Here is a 16,710-nt window from a genome sequence, read left to right on the forward strand (position 1 = left end):
GTCGGATACACATTGATTTGGAGTATTCAAATTGAGTACGGTCAATTGGGGTAACTTTGACAGTCCAATCGCAAAATACTTTTTTATTTTTTACGCGGGAAACATAGTTTTTTTATTGCTTAGATGGGTGGATGAGCTCACAGACCACCTAGTGTTAAGTGGTTACCGAAGCCCATAGACATATTAAACAACGTAAATGCGCCACCCACCTTGAGATATAAGTTCTAAGGTCTCAGTATAGTTACAGCATAACATAAATTTATATAATCCGTGTACACGATTCCATTTCTTTTATTTCAAGATTTTTTTCTAGATTAAGTAAAGCCACAGATAAATGCTAATCATTTATAAAACACAACATTATGACAGCAGATAAACGTTAGGAAAATAGAAAGATTTTTCTAATTAAATTTATGAATGTAATGGTGTATAGTAATTGTTTTTTTTTATGATTGAAGTATTACTGGTGACCCGGAGGCTTTTTCAGGACAGGTGGGCGAACACAGGTTTAGCCAGAAGGGGTGGGATTTTCTAACAGCTGCCCGAGCGCCTCCGAAGGAGACCTAACAACTCAAGAGCAACTGCTCGCGAATGAATCTATTACTGGATCGGAATCGCGACCCGCTGAGAAGATCCGGCGAGAAACTCAGCGAGCTGATGCATGGGTTAGGTTGTACGTCGACCTCTTTGTCGAGTTCGACGAGTACGGCTACCGGGGTCCCTAAGCCTGCTCCTAGTGTTAGAGCTGAAGTCATCATATAGTAATTGTACAATGATAGGTACCCCAACTGTTTTGGGTAGTTGGGTATCAGCTGGAGATACCCCTTTGCCGAAATGTACTGATACCTCAAGTGCCTACAGCCAAATTACTTTAAAAATCCAATCTAGTTTTTCCTATAGATACTAAATACATACAGATTATAAAAAAAATTGTGATTGGTTAAGTTAGTATATAAATGAAATTAAAAATACAAACAATGATACTGATTTTTTCGTATTTTTTACCGTTGATATCCTAATGAGTTATTCCAACTACTCCGGACCGGTTAGTCCTCGGGCTTAACCTGAGAGAATTGCTAACGCTAATCCTGTCATCAAGAGCAGTAGTTCACTAAATCTACCACCGAATCGGAATTACTTGATCCGTCTGAAATACAAGTCCATCTTGTATGTGTGTACAGGTAACACAATTAAAAGCTTAAAATAAAAACTTTTGTTAAATTATAGGGATTGATCTTTAGAACTCGCTGGCTCCCAAAATCAATTTTTGTTTATGTCGATCGCTGGGAAACCCTAGTGCATTGTCTATGCGCGTGACAGTCAGTTTGAATTATGTAATCAAAATCTAGTCATTTGTAATTGTCTATGTTTTTTTGCTGTTATTTATTTTATGAGAATGGTTTTATTTTCGATATATCAATTCAGTTTTTGATATTTTTACAGTGTACTGAATTAGTTAAATGTACACAAATACACATTTATTTCAGTTTAATACAGATGGTAAGGTCTAATATTGTACTCGTTGTATGTAGTAAATTATGTTAATAGCAAATGTCCTCAGGTTTGAGCCCCGTGAGCTCACCTACTAATTCGGCGAATCTCGAATAACCCCTCATGGTTACTAGAATAGGTAGAAAAAAAAGCAAATATTTTAAGTGCATTGTTATCAATTTAGGTATATTCGTTTATCTATACTGACCTTAGAACTCATATCTCAAGGTGGGTGGCGGCATTTACGTTGTAGATGTTTATGGGCTCCGGTAACCACTTAATATGAGGTGGGCTGTGAGCTGTCAACCCATTTATGCAACAAAAAAAAAAACCGCTGCCCCAACGCGGACATGTCTTTTAAATTCAAAGTCAAGTCAAAATTCAAAGTTCAACTGTATTGAAACTACGACCTTATGTCGCTGTATGGTGGTAGCGATTATGGCATTACGATTTGCGAAACCCGAATAGAATATTAATTATCTTTTCAGTCAGATAATGTTCATTTTCCTCGTGGTGATCGCGTCAGCGCTATGTCAATTATTCGATGACAGCCAGTATTGCGCTGTCAGATACAGAAGGCTGTGTCAAGGCAAAGGGCTTCATGTTGCCTGCCAGTTTCCAAACGTAAGAAGTATTTTATCTATACTAATAATAAAAAGAGGAAAGATTTGTTTGCTTGTATTGAGTATGCTCCGAAACTACTGAACCGATTTGAAAAATTCTTTCACTGTTTGGAAGTTACACTATTCCCGAGTGACATATGCTATTATAATCTTTTTTGTAAATTATTAGGGATCTTTACTAAAACTCCAATAATGTAACCCAAGGTGTAAAAAAATTACCTTAAACATTCTTTACATCGCGTGGCCTGCGAAAACTATTGATGATAGAATAAAATAATGTACCACGACTTTGTAGAACACATTATTAATAATAAAAAGTGTCGCGACAGCATATGTCTAGCTATACTAGTTATGCCGCAATAAGTGTTCTTTTATTTAAAAAAATAAAACAACGTCAAATATCGTTGAAATTTTTGTAAAGACCCGAGCGGAGCCGGATCGGGCCGCTAGTTTTATATAAATCAAAATTTCGTAGACGATTTAGAATCGTATTCTTCTAATACTTAAATTACAAAATGTAACTTAGATTATTGTCATGCCATGTTTAACTTATTATTTTATACTATAGCAACCTCTTCGGTTTTTATTTATTGCATAGTTGGTTGGACGAGACACAGACATCTACAACGTAAATACCGCCATCCACCTTGAGATATGAGTTCTAAGGTCTCTTAAAACTGAAACGCATTACTGCTTCACGGCACAAATAGGCAGGGTTGTGTTACCTGCCCGTGCGGACTCACAATAGGTCCTACCACCAGCTATTACGCAAATTATAATTTTGCGGGTTTGATTTTTATTAAACAACAATTTCCTTCACCGTGGAAGTCCATCGTGAACATTTAATTTTGTTAAGTACGTATTTCATTAGAAAAATTGGTACCCGCCTGCGGGATTCGAACACCGGTACATCGCTCAACACGAATGCACCGGACGTCTTATCATTTAGGCCACGACGACTTCAACGACGAGAGTAACTTAGACCGTACGACCGCCTTGGTAGGAAAATGATAATGCATCCTGACTACTGTAGGTACGTCCAAGTTAGTTTGTCTGTCGGCGTCAATATCTTCGTGAAATATTCGGAGTCTTAATCATGTCTCATTTTTATTTCGAAAACAGTAATTAATGACAAATTCAGATCAGGCTATGAATAAATTTAATCTTTGTCCAGGCTGGACCGGGTTCTTCTTGCGAAAACTACACCGCCATCGATTTCGGTAACAAATTACAGCACTACGTTACACATTTTATAAACAGGTGAGCCGAAATTCTAGGTATGTCGACGACAAAAGTTTGCAATCAGCAATCGCGCTCAGAGCATTGGACCATAATGTTAAAATAGAACTACAATAATAACATGAAATCGTCTTCATCATCCTCGGAACACATTACTGCTACCCGACAGACGGTAGTCTCTGCCGTCGCTGTCTCACCTGACGCCACCATTAGAAAAATTACATTGTTGAGGTGTTTACCAAACCCCAAAGTTTTTAAATTGGTAAGAAGTTTATTTTGCATTATTGGGAAAAAACTAGAGATGGGATTTTTAAGGTATTTGAGACTATAGATATCTGGGATACCAGTTTTTTTTTTAAATTGGTGTCTCTAGCCCAAAATAGATTGGGAATCTCTTCTCTAAAGGTGGCGTTTTCAAACAATAAATAATATAAGGATGATTTTATACAGCTAGTCGACTATACCGATCGCTTCATCTACTTTGTAAGTGGTGTCTGTATATAGCTAACATAAGGAATCGAATTGCAGGTCAGCGTGAGTTTTTTAACGTTCTCGACCGCGCAAAAGTTAACTCAAATTTGTATGCAGTTGGAACGGCGCCCCTAGCGGCAACCGTAGGCGAACGTTACTAATCCATACTAATTTGAGTTAACTTTTACGCTATCGAGATCGTTAAAAAACTCACACTAAGCATACATATATCTTTAAGTAAATCTTCTAAAGTTTCGAATCTACGAGAATACGACAGAAAAACTATATACAGAAAAAAAACATATCTGTTTCTTCAGATACATTGTTTATTGAATTTGCAGACGACGTCACCGTATTGCCTCTGGGGTCGAAAGAGTGCGCGGAGGTATCTTACTTCCGAAACCAGAACTCATGATGTTGGTGGTGGGTGAGTTTTGCTATAATCACAAACGAGTTGAACGTAATAACGTTATTAATAATTAAATTGTTATTACTTAATGACTAGCGGCCCGCTCCGGCTCCGCTCGGGTCTTTAACAAAAATTTCAACGATATTCGACGGTTTTATTTTTAAAAATAAAAGATCACTTATTGCGGCATAATCGGCATTTTTTCAAATCGATTCAGTAGTTTCGGAACCTATTCAATACAAACAAACAAACCAATCTTTCCTCTTTTTATAATATTAGTATAGATTAAATTATTATTAATGATAAAGTACCTAAGGCTTCATGCTATTTGCTACTAAGTGAATGCTTAATAATTCGAAACAGCACGCCTTCAGATCTGTATTCAGTGTCTCTGGTAATCGATTGACCTGAATGAATTAAATATTTAACCGAATATTTTGTATTATACGATCAATGATAGATTATAATCAACATGAGATATGACATCGTTTTCACAATTTGATTGTATAATTAACGTGCCACTCTTCAAATAAAGGATTGATTACTTTTTCCTCTACCTATTTGCTGGTAGCGTAAGGGGCTATTCTACGTCCGGACGGGTAGGTGAGCTCACGGGCTCAACCTGAGAGAATTTGCTAACACTAGCCCTAGCAAGAGCAGCGCTCCGCAGAATCTACCACCGGATCGGAATCGCGACCCACTGAGAAGACCCAGCGAGAAAGGCAGGCTGTGCCTTATATTATAGGGTTTTGCGTCATGTCTCGGCTTATATGCACGGTAATGGATGCTACTGACCAGTTCAAGCTCTCATAAAGGTTTTTTCCTTAGATGGTTAGACGAGCTCACAGCCCACCTGGTATTAAGTGGTTACTGGAGCCACAATAAATGCGCCACCCACCTTGAGAAATAAGTTCTAAGGTCTCAGTATAGTTACAACGGCTACCCCACCCTTCAAACCGAAACGCATTACTGCTTCACGGCAGAAATAGGCGGGGTGGTGGTACCAACCCGTGCGAACTCACAAGAGGTCCTACCACCAGCTTCATAGGTAATTATGATATTTTCACCCAGGAATGGGATCGCGAATTGGCATTTCTAGCACAGCGTCTGTCTGATCAGTGCCAGTTTGTACACGATGACTGCAGAGCTACTGGTAAGAGAACTAGTTTTATGTATTCTAAGCTATAGTCACTTTGATTTAATATGATTCTACTACGATTGTTATTGCTATAGATTTACGCTAAGTTAGGTTAACCTAAAAGTATTTTTTTTAAGTTATAAAATATTTTTGAATCAAGAATAGTAACTCAAACTCCGAAAAATAAATCAACAATAAGGACTCCGGTGATGAATTTACTACGATTTGTATTTTGAATAAAAGTTTATTTGTAAATTGAATAAAAGTATTATTTTAATATGGAATAAAATGCTTTTGAATCGAGAGCATCCCGAGAGCAATAATTTAGATCCTAATTGATGGATTTAATGATTCGCCGTTCTTTGCTTAAATGAATAATAAATAGGCATTCAAATTTGAATGTAAGATCATACAATCGTCATCTCTGCGTATTTATTTATTTGGACTATTAACAGTACATTATGTGGGATGGTATGGCGAATTTAGTGGATATTTAGTTTAACAAGAAAATCTTTTATTGAAGTGAAACTTCCTTATCGGCGTTGGAAAAAAATTTACCGTCACATTTTTCGGTTACGCGTCACTTTTTTCCGTTACGCGCCATCTGTTTTGTATTCATGTCTATGATAATAAAATCCTTTTGTTTAAACTTTATCTAATTTAACTTTTTTGTATTCATGTCTATGATAATAAAATCCTTTTGTTTAAACTTTATCTAATTTAACTTTATTTAACCAATTTCTAGAAAGTTGCATGTAGATCATTTTTCGAAAAATAAGGCCATAAACAAGTTTCACTTCTTACGTGTGTACACTAGTACACGCACACATTTTTTTTTTTTTTAAAAAAATACCATTCGTAACGTCGTTATGCCAATCATATATATGTCATTTATATTTTCTTCTTTTAAAATAAAACAAGTGTGCCAGTGTGAATTAACCAAAAATACCTACCGATATCCCACTTATATTTTCATCAATAATACAATTTACCGGCCATAGCGTAGCAATAATAGAATTTTAGGCTACCATAGATAGATAGTAAAATGCAATTTAGAGACATGCTTTACGCGCTACATACCTGTCAGTGATGTTTATTGACCTAATTACTCAACGAGCCCTCTGACGTTTGATCGAAGGGGTATAAATTCGAAAATGCTTGCTTCTGTTCGACTGGAAATATTTTCTATTTTAAAATAGATTGATTACAAAAGGAACACAATTTTAAAACGAGCTGCATAATGTTAAACTTTCGCTTTTTCGAATTTTCATTCTGAGCTATCAAAATTTCAACTCTCTAATTTCAAGTCTAACTAGCATTAGCTAGTCATCATGAAACATTGTTCACAATCCACTCGAACAGCTATATACCTACCAGTGAGCGAGTTAACGAGAACGCGGTGAAATATCAGTGTGCTTAGTGCGAGTATTCTCACGTTCTCGATAGCGTAAAAGTTAACCCGATTTTGTATGCAGTTGGAACAGCGCCCCTAACGGCAAAGGAAAGCAAACGATCCCATTCCATACAAATATGAGCTAACTTTTACGCTGTCGAGAACGTTAAAAAACTCGCACTAAGCACAGAGATGCCTCGAAGGTGATTTTATTACCTTGTGCTTGTCCAGTCCGTTACCCATACGCTGGACAGTCAGTGGGGGAGGTGCGTTGGCGTAAGTCCAGAGACACGGATGGGTTAATAGCGCAACGAGCAGTCAGACGGGTTTTAGAGGCGTGGTGGGGGGAAAAGAGGAGAGTGACTCCGAAACAGCTGACATCTCCATTTAGATTGGCGTCAAGGTAATTTCATTTAATTATTGGTATAAAATAGTTTATTTTAATTGAGAAACCTATTCAATATTATTAAATGGTTTATTTTAATTGAGAAACCTAATTAGCTTTATACGCAACAGGCAGCGACTTGGCTGTATACTTCGTAATGCCGATGCCTATACTATGAGCTATGGTGACCACCAACTGACAAGTTAGACCTATATTTCAATACAAGGCATTTCACAAACAGTTGTTTAATGCGCATTAACTCTATACTTAAAGGATCTTGACAAAATTTATTAAAACGTCAAAATTTGATGCCATTTTTAATTTTGAAGCAAAGGGTTTCGACCTTTCATAAATTTTTTTAAGGATTGAATTTAAAGGAAAATTCAGACGTTTGCTTTTACTGTAACAATCTCATAATTGGTGCAGAGGTGCTGTGTGGGGCCACTTCACCCAGCTAGCAGTGTGGACGCTGCGGGCGGTAGGATGTGGTGGGGTGCGCCATGGATCTTCCTACCCTCGTTTCCTGTTAGTCTGCGACTTCTCGCACACGAACATGTTGGGCCAGAGAACCCTCACGCCTGGGCCTTTAGCGCTCTGCCCCGGACATACTTCAAGAAAACCGCGGTCTGCTTATCCTTTGCTCTGTGGACCGGTTAGAACTGTCGCCATAGACTACCATATTCCTTATACAGAATGGTATCGAACATCGTTTAGTTGCAGATTGAACCTGACCGAAGGCTGAAAATGTTCTTAGACATCATTAATAAACATATCAGAAACATAAACATATAAAGCGCAATTAGATACGTTTTTAAACTATTATTCTAGATAGTTTAGTTAGTAAATAGGTATTCATAGTTGTAATTATACTTAAGTAAAATTCAATACAATAATCAGTTATCAAACATCCATCATTCTCCTACTATATATATAGGTACACAAGTATATAGTCAGCAATTTATCATCCCTGTTCTGTTGGGCGACGGTTATAGAGCGTTTAATTTGGCCCAAAACCCGATCCGCACTCCCGTACTCGCACCTCACGAGAACCTCACGGAACCTATCTTCAATTGATCCGTCAAAAAATTTTTAATCGATTTCTGTAATCTTCACAGTGACTGAAAGACTTTGAAAACGGTTTGTTCAGAGTTTGAACGCTTTTTGTCTGTTTAATTGTAAAGGCTAAAAGGCCTTGTAAATCCAATATAGAAGTGTTTAGAATTTCAAAACCGGCTCAACGTGATATCGCAAGAGGCTGAGTGAATGATGAAATTTTGGTTTTAGTAACTCATCTCATCTTAGGCCTTTCAGCCCAAGGTGGGCCTTAGCCTGGTCTAGTATGTTTCTCCAGACTGCTCTGTTCAGTTTCTCCTTCCAGTTCCTGATAACGTTGAGGCTTGCCATATATTAGTTGTCTTGGCATTCTGGTCTCCATTCGAACTACACGTCCTGTACATCGTAGGCGTCCAATTTTTAGTAACTAATTTCCAATAATAAAAATAGGTCCGTCGTTCTCCTGGTCCAGCAACGCATGTCGCATCCGAGGATTACGAAGCCGAATATGAAGGGCCAGATGAATCAGAACCAGACTTCCTCCCACCGAGCTTGTGGTCACGACATGATCGCGTGTACAACGAAAGGATACAACAGAATGATGTTAAGCACGAAAACGGCTTATCTAGACCTTCAAGTGAGGAACACCATGTTTTACTTTTGAAATTACGCTCTACTGGTTTCCTATTCATCCATTTGTAGCAGAAATAGGTAGGCGATAGGCTGGTTCTGTCTACAAGAGGCCTAATGACACATTCCACTATCAGTGTGCTTAGTGAGAGTTTTTTAACGTTTTCAATAGTTTGCCTACGTTTGCCGTTAGGGGCGCTGTTCCAACTACATATAAAATTGGGTTAACTTTTACGCTATCGAGTAGGTTAAAAAACTCGCAGTAAGCACACAGTTAATCTTTTATAGGTTTATTTATGTACGTAACTACTTTTGAATTCTTTTTTTTTTAAAACAAAGACGTACCGGCATCTACCATGAAGACGTTTGGTGAAAGCGATGAAAGTGACCATCGAATTATGGAAATCAAGAAATCAATGTACAAAAAACCAAATTCGTCAATTTTCAGGTATGTTTAAGAAGTGATTTCTTTATATTATTATATTTTTTTTAATTCGGCCAACAAGCATTTGTATTCAAACGTGTATACCTTGAATCGGATAGACCTATTTTAAAGTATATAGCCTGATTTCCAGCAATCTCTGACCACCAGGGACGTGCTAGTCCCATTTCCCGTAGGTATACTAAACTGTACTTCTATTTGCTCTGAAAGTTTGTAATGAAAAACTTATAAATGTCACCCCTAATATTTATCCCAGTGGTAACAATGAAAACGTGGAGATGCGAACGATCAGCGCGCGTGATCGATACAAAATATCTGCCGTACACAATCCTGCTTTGATTGACAATTACAGACCGACTGTCATTCGCGTGAGTTCTTTAATTATTTATTTTAAGTCTACTTCTTGACCGGTAGGTTAAAAAAAAGGGTAGGGGCATAAGAGCTGAGTATTGCATTTAGATAGGGATGTCAATCACATTGAAATGTTTAATGTGCTTTGGAATTGAAAAGAAATATACCTATTGGTTGACTGACGAGGCTCTTGAGACAGTTTTGACTGTACGACTCTCACACTAGCATTAAGCACGAAATTTAAGATCTTTGCAATTGAAACCCCTTCTTGCTTTGCTACAGAAATAAGTAACATCAGTATATCAGAAATATGAAGTAGAGAGTTAGTAATGAGATAGTTGTATTGGAAGTTCAGTAAGGGTTTTCCTCACCTGGAAACGCTATGGGAAAGAAGAAAAACGTCGTAGCCTAAAGGATGAGATACCCGTTCTACTTGTATCGAGAGATGCTACTAAATCTCCTTATCGCGGCTGCACTAAATACATACCCAACCCAGGCGACGGGGCAATGTAAAGCTACCGTCGCCCTAAGCATGTCTTATTGTATCCTCCCGATCAACTTTTAGTGCTTTTAGGCACTCAAAAAACTGGGTAGCGATCTCATCGAACTGGCCGAAAAGTTTATGCAATCTAGGCCATAAACATAACCCACTGAGTTTCTCGCCGGCTCTTCTCAGTGGGTTGCGGTTCTTTACATTCATTCTGATGAATAAGGTAGCAGACTAACATCAAGACCATTTGATCAGTGATAAAATATTTAAACCACCACTTTTGTATCAAAACTAGTAGACCCGGCAGACTTCGTAGTGCCTCAATCGATAAATAAAATACCTAAACTTTTGTATAAAATAAACTTAAAACAAACAAAAGGAATCTGTCAGACTGGGGACACATCAAAGGAAAAACAAAAATGTTATTTTTATTTAATTCCGAGCATTTTCATATTTATCTACCTATTAAAACTTCTCTGGACTTCCGCAAATAATTCAAGACCTAAATTAGCCAAATCGGTCCAGCCCCTCTCTAGTTTTAGCAAGACTAACGAACAGCAATTCATTTTTATATATATAGATAAATGATTACAAATCGGTTCTTTAAGGCATAGCACGAAATATAAAGATTAACTTGTTCTTCTATAGTAGCTGGGTGGGAGAAAAGAAAACGGCATTATGGATAGCCTAATTATTAACTAATGACACTGAATTCATTTAAACAGCATCCTTGTACGAAACACCATTGGAAGCAGACGAGAGATCGACCTAGGAGGTGAGCTTTCTATTTAATAATTATTGATTAATTCTGTCCATTATTCTCATTATGGCGATTGGATGCTGTAGATGCTTCAAGAGTCAATACTGCCACACATTTTAAGATTACTTGTAGTCTGTATTGTAAGAACGACCGTCGGAATGCAGTGGACTAACTTTTTTATGTTAGGAATAGTAGAAGAGTGTGGCATCTATACGTGAGTGCTCAGAATACTCTCTACCAGAAATAAGATGCTGAGATTATCAATGGTAATCATGGTGGTACAGCTTTACGGGGCGTAAGAAATAAATATTTGATATAAACGCCTATTGGGATACTGGCGTGATTTTATTTCCCTTTCAAGGCTGAATTCTAATGGCCCTTGTACATAGCTAGGCATCGCAACCCAACCCAGTACTGGGGTGGGTAATTGACTGCTACTGTGTTAAGTTAAAGAAGATATTTCTGGGGAAGCACATTATCTGCCTTGAGAAGGTGTAGAATATGTTTCTTAGGAATATAGTTCAGTTCTTGTGGAAATTAGTAGGCAGCGGTTTGGCTTTTTTTATTACCCTTGTAGGCAGACGAGCATACGGCCCATCTGATGGTAAGTGGTGACCATCGCCCATGGACAAGGCCACTACAAGAGTAAAAAAAATTGGGTATAAATTAATATATTTAATGTTAGGAGATTGTCACAGTTGACATATGGGGGTCACAGTGAGGGACGACCTTACGGTGCCAGCGCTCCCAATGCCTGGCTTCTTCTTACCCAATATTTGTAGGCCCGGTGCGAATGCTTTATTGAACTCTCAGTCAACGGTCGCGGCTCGTCACACACGGCTTTTGTCAGCGGTAAGTATTGTCATCGTTCTTACAGTAATGGTCATGTCATTACGGATCCTCTCGATCCATTAACGGTGCTTTTAGGTACCACAAGCAACGGTCACCGTCCTCGTCGAACCCGTTGCTTGCGATGAAGGGCTCGATGAGTGAATTAACCCACAGAGACAGCCCACTGAGTTTCTCGCCGGATCCTTCACAGTGGGCCGCGTTTCCGATCCGGTGGTAGATTCCGCGAAGCACTGCTCTTGCTAGGGCCAGTGTTAGCAACACACCCGGTTAGAGCCCCGTGAGCTCACCTACACGTCAAGGAGAAGCTGATATAGCCTCTCAAGGCTATCAGCATAGGTAGGAAAAAAAACAGATGCCGTTCGTTATCATTGGCGGGTAACAAATAAACATATTCTTTATTTCTAAAACAATAACGTTGTTATAACAAAACAAAGTTTGAACGGATCTTTGGATACTGTGGTTCTGTGTTAAGCTCTAGAGTTTCATAAATGATTCCCGTTAATCTAAAAGTCATAGTTTGAATCCGAAACTACTTAGAAATCCGTATGAAAAGCTTTTTCGTTCAAATTAGAACCGTGATGGTTCTGATATTATATAAAATTGTCTTTTATGTCACAATACCGTAGGCCGTCTTGTGAGTCCGCGTAGGTACGCCCTATTTTTGCCGTGAAGCAGTACCTAATGCGTTTCATTTTTATCTTCTCAGTGGGTCGCACTAGCACCACTCTTGCTAGGGCCAGTGTTGGCAACACCACCGGTTTGAGCCCCGAGAGCTCACCTACACGGTAGGGTAACGCTGATATAACCTATCAAGGCTATCAGTATAGGTAGAAAAAAAAGGAGTTTTAATGGCGGAGTAACCATTGTACTATAAAACTAAGATTTAGAACGCGTCTTTAGTTCTGTGTCGCCATTTTTATAACTGTAACGAGTTAACATCAGGTAGGTCGTGAGCTCATCCACCTAATTTAAGCAAAAAAGAAAACTTGTGTTCTTAACTTCTATGCTATGCTTCTTCTATGCTTCTTCTATGCTTCTTGTTCTTAACTTCTTACTGGTGGTAGGACCTCTTGTGAGTCCGCACGGGTAGGTACCACCACTCTGCCTATTTCTGCCGTGAAGCAGTAATGCGTTTCGGTTTGAAGGGTGGGGCAGCCGTTGTAACTATACTTGAGACCTTAGAACTTATATCTCAAGGTAGGTGGCGCTTTATATTGTAGATGTCTATGGGCTCCAGTAACCACTTAATACCAAGTAGGCTGTGAGCTCGTCCACCCAAGCAGTAAAAAAAAACATTGTCAAACTATTTAAACATGATTTTAAAAAAAGCGATGATAAACGTCATGCGTTTATTTGCCGAATTCGAGAAACTGTAACATAGACAGTGATTGGTATTAGTATGTACATTAAGACTTGTAATTTTGTAGGTTTCCTTAATGTTGGACAAGGATGGCGCAGATCAGCTGTTCAGGGATACGGGTTTTAGTGTTGCCTGGAAGAAAAATGAAGGATAATTTAGTAAAAATCAAGATTTTGTTGAAAGAAAAAAACGGGTTTTATTTAAAAGACATATTTGTTGTTACATTTACCTTACAGACTTCTTCAGTGGTGGAGGTTAATGTTAGTAATAGCGTTAGTCGTTCGTGCCCAAGAAAACTATAAAGTAGGTACTTCGTGAAGTCGGAGTTAAAATAAATAATATTTAAAAAAAACTAATAAAATACTCTTTTTTACAATAAAATCATTTTTTCTTACACTATTTTTAATTCAAATTTATTAAAATTTATTTTCTATTTTTTTGTTGGATTTTCTATAAAAGCGTATTTTGTTAGTTTTTTTTAAACTATTATTTAATTTTAATTTTTTTAGTTGAATTTCCATTTTTTTCAATATATTTTTTTAATATTGAATTGTCATCGGTCCTTAATAAGTATACCAAATTTCGAGTTAATCCGACGTTTTGAAGGGGGTCTAAATCATATTCAAAGATTCCGTTACATACTAACATACATGCGTCTGAAGCTAATAAAAGCGTATTAAAAACGTGACATTATATCGTAAAAGTTTTAGTGACGATCAAGTTTGATCGGATCTCTTATTGTTCTAGATAGATTCTGTATATTGTTTGAGTTTAAAATTACTGGTTTGAGTTTACAGCAGTCAAGTCCTGAAATATTTTGAAAGGATTTGTTGGTTATCTCATCAAACAAAATGTAGACGATTTTATTAAATACAAGCGGCCTGCTCCGGCTCCGCTCGGGTCTTTAACAAAAATTTCAACGTTATTTGACGTTGTTTTATTTTTTTAACACTTATTGCGGCATAACTTTAATAGTTAGATATATACTATAGTTAGATACTATCGACACATTTTGCAATTAATAATGTGTTCTACGAAGTTGTAGTACATTATTATATGTTACAGAATACAGAAAGAAACAGTGAAAGAATTATTCAAATCGGTTCAGTAGTATCGGAGCCTATTCAATTCAAACAAACAAACAAATCTTTCCTCTTTATAATAGTAGTATAGACTATCTACACGACCTACAGCATTTTTGCCGTAAATGCGACCCAGTGATTTGTTTTGTAATAGGAAGTATCTAATTAAGATCTTTTGAAACGCAAGATAATCTAATAAAAACATTATTTAAGATTACTAACGCGAATTGTGCGAAAAAGGCGGCGAGAAAGGACTTCATTAATATCCTTCCTATCTCTTTTCGGAAGTAAACTTATTAAAAGGGTCGGATATTGGATAATCCTCATTTTGATTGAGATTAAATTTCTTAAGTTTCTCTATTCTATTAATTTAATGACATATACTAAAATACCTAACCATTTAACTTTTTAAGGCAAGCCAACGACATCTACCTAATCGTCTTCTATTCACAACAAAAAGTAACTAATTTAATAATATATTATGTCTAATTTTTAATATGTCAACAATATTTCTTCTTTCAAATTTTCTAACCAAAATTTATCTGTCAAAACCAAAAAATTTATATCAAGATTGTTTTGAATATTTTTTCTCATAGGAACTTACACGTACAAATGTCGTAACAAAAATGTTAATAAAATAAATTTTTAGATGTTTAATTGACGAAAGAAAATAGCACGCACGTTGTTGGACATGCGAAAGAATGAAGAAGCAAATGGATTGATAGGTTAAGCACGCGTGTGAAGAAATGTGTTGCTGTCTCTGTAGTGACTTTTGTTGCCGGTGCATCAAGTGTATTTGTTGTATAACATTGTGCACGATGCTGTGTGAATTGTGTGGTTGCGTTGAACTGTGCGAGGATAATGAAGATAACTGAAGCTATCCTAACAACGAGTGTGAAACAAGATTACCTTTAAAACAATTAAACAAAACGAAAATTTACGTTTTTTTTTTCATTGCTTTGATGGGTGGACGAGCTCACAGCCCACCTGGTGTTAAGAGGTTACTGGAGCCCTTAGACGTCTATGACGTAAATGCGCCACCCACCTTGAAATATAAGTTCTAAGGTCTCAAGTATAGTTACAACGGCTGCCCCACCCTTCAAACTGAAACGCATAACTGAGTCACGGCAGAAATAGGCAGGGTGGTGGTGCCTACCTGTGCGGACTCACAAGAGGCCCTACCACCAGTATATACCAGTATTGCCGGTCTCGTCGAGTATCTCGGATCCTTCGGATCTACTAACGGTGCTTTTAGGTACCTCAAGCACCTGGCATCGTTCTCGTCGAACCCGTCGCTTGCGACGAAGGAATCGACGAGTAAATTAACCCACAGACACAGCCCACGGAGTTTCTCGTCGGATCTTCTAAGTGGGTCGCGTTTCCAATCCGGTGGTAGATTCTGCGAAGCACGGCTCTTGCTGGGGTTCGTGTTAGCAGCGTCGTCACGTTTGAGCCCCGTGAGCTCACCTACTAGTTAATTTTACGCTGAAATAGCCTCTCAAGGCTATCAGTTTAGGTAGGAAGAAAAAAAAAAAGTCAGTCAATCATTACTTTCCGGTTTATTTTTTCGCTCACCTATCGGCTAGCAGCCACGAGGGTATATTCTGGCTTCACCTCTTTTGATAGGCGATGTTCACAGGGCTCAGTCTGAGAGTTTCCTTAACATCTGCCTCAGTAAGAGTAGTGCTTCGCTGAATCAACCATCAGATCGCGACCTATTAAGAAGATCCGGCGAGAAACTGAGTGAGCTGGTTTCGTTCATATTGTAACTAACGCCTTTAACAAATCAGACAATCCCATAAATGAATCCGCTATCTTATCATTAAATTTTCTTATCTTCCTTTTATATACTCATAGAATGATAACTAATCTCATTTACTTCGAATTTTATGATATGTTATCATAAATTCACAGATGATTCCCTAGACGGGGCACTTTGACTATCCGGCTTTATCGTAAATCTATACTAATATTATAAAGAGGAAAGATTTGTTTGTTTGTTTGTATTGAATAGGCTCCGAAACTACTGAACCGATTTGAAAAATTATTTCACTGCTTGGAAGCTACACTATTCCCGAGTGACATAGGCTATAAATCTTTTTTGATACAAATTATGGATCCTTACTAAAACTCCAATAATGTAACCTAAGATGTAAAAAAATTACCTAAAATATTCTTTACATCGCGTGCCCTGCGAAAACTATTGATGATAGAATAAAATAATGCACTACGACTTGGGTAGAATACATTATTATTTACAAAGACTCACGACAGCATATGTCTAACTATTATAGTCATGCCGCAATAAGTGTTCTTTTATTTTTTTAAATAAAACAACGTCAAATATCGTTGAATTTTTTTGTTAAAGACCCGAGCGGAGCCGGAGCGGGCCGCTAGTGACTGATAAATTCATAGCTCACCTGGTGTTAAGGGTTAAGGTAACATTAAGTTGTATAATTAAAGTCTCTATCGTATTTTAATAAAGTGTATTTTTCCCTGCCGATTTGTTAAGGTCGAGCCGGTTTTATTTTAACTTTATTG

General features: G+C 37.5%; 1 protein-coding gene and 1 long non-coding RNA gene across 3 annotated transcripts; one reads left to right on the plus strand and one right to left on the minus strand.

Moving 5' to 3' along the window:
• The first annotated feature begins 1,339 nt into the window (after window positions 1–1,339).
• Window positions 1,340–13,277, plus strand: LOC101737322 (uncharacterized). 2 transcript variants are annotated; one of them, XM_038020737.2, is made up of 13 exons: window positions 1,340–1,500; window positions 1,980–2,115; window positions 3,289–3,374; window positions 4,166–4,247; window positions 5,305–5,386; window positions 6,996–7,167; window positions 7,576–7,801; window positions 8,653–8,839; window positions 9,172–9,280; window positions 9,531–9,642; window positions 10,841–10,890; window positions 11,658–11,727; window positions 13,155–13,277. In XM_038020737.2, exons 2-13 carry the CDS (start codon window positions 1,987–1,989, stop codon window positions 13,239–13,241), a joined length of 1,392 nt encoding a protein of 463 aa, XP_037876665.1. In that variant the 5' UTR covers window positions 1,340–1,500; window positions 1,980–1,986; the 3' UTR covers window positions 13,242–13,277. The 2 variants fall into 2 exon arrangements, with proteins under 2 accessions (XP_037876665.1, XP_062532282.1); XM_062676298.1 differs by having other exon boundaries at window positions 1,344–1,505.
• On the minus strand, window positions 13,063–15,688 carry LOC134201479 (uncharacterized). The gene is made up of 2 exons (XR_009976802.1): window positions 14,392–15,688; window positions 13,063–13,894 (listed from the first exon to the last, which is right to left on the minus strand). It is a non-coding gene; the product is annotated as an uncharacterized LOC134201479 (long non-coding RNA).
• Window positions 15,689–16,710: the final 1,022 nt, after the last annotated feature.

The sequence above is a fragment of the Bombyx mori genome, chromosome 26 (genome assembly GCF_030269925.1).
Source record: "Bombyx mori chromosome 26, ASM3026992v2".
NCBI classification, from domain to species: Eukaryota; Metazoa; Arthropoda; class Insecta; order Lepidoptera; family Bombycidae; genus Bombyx; species Bombyx mori.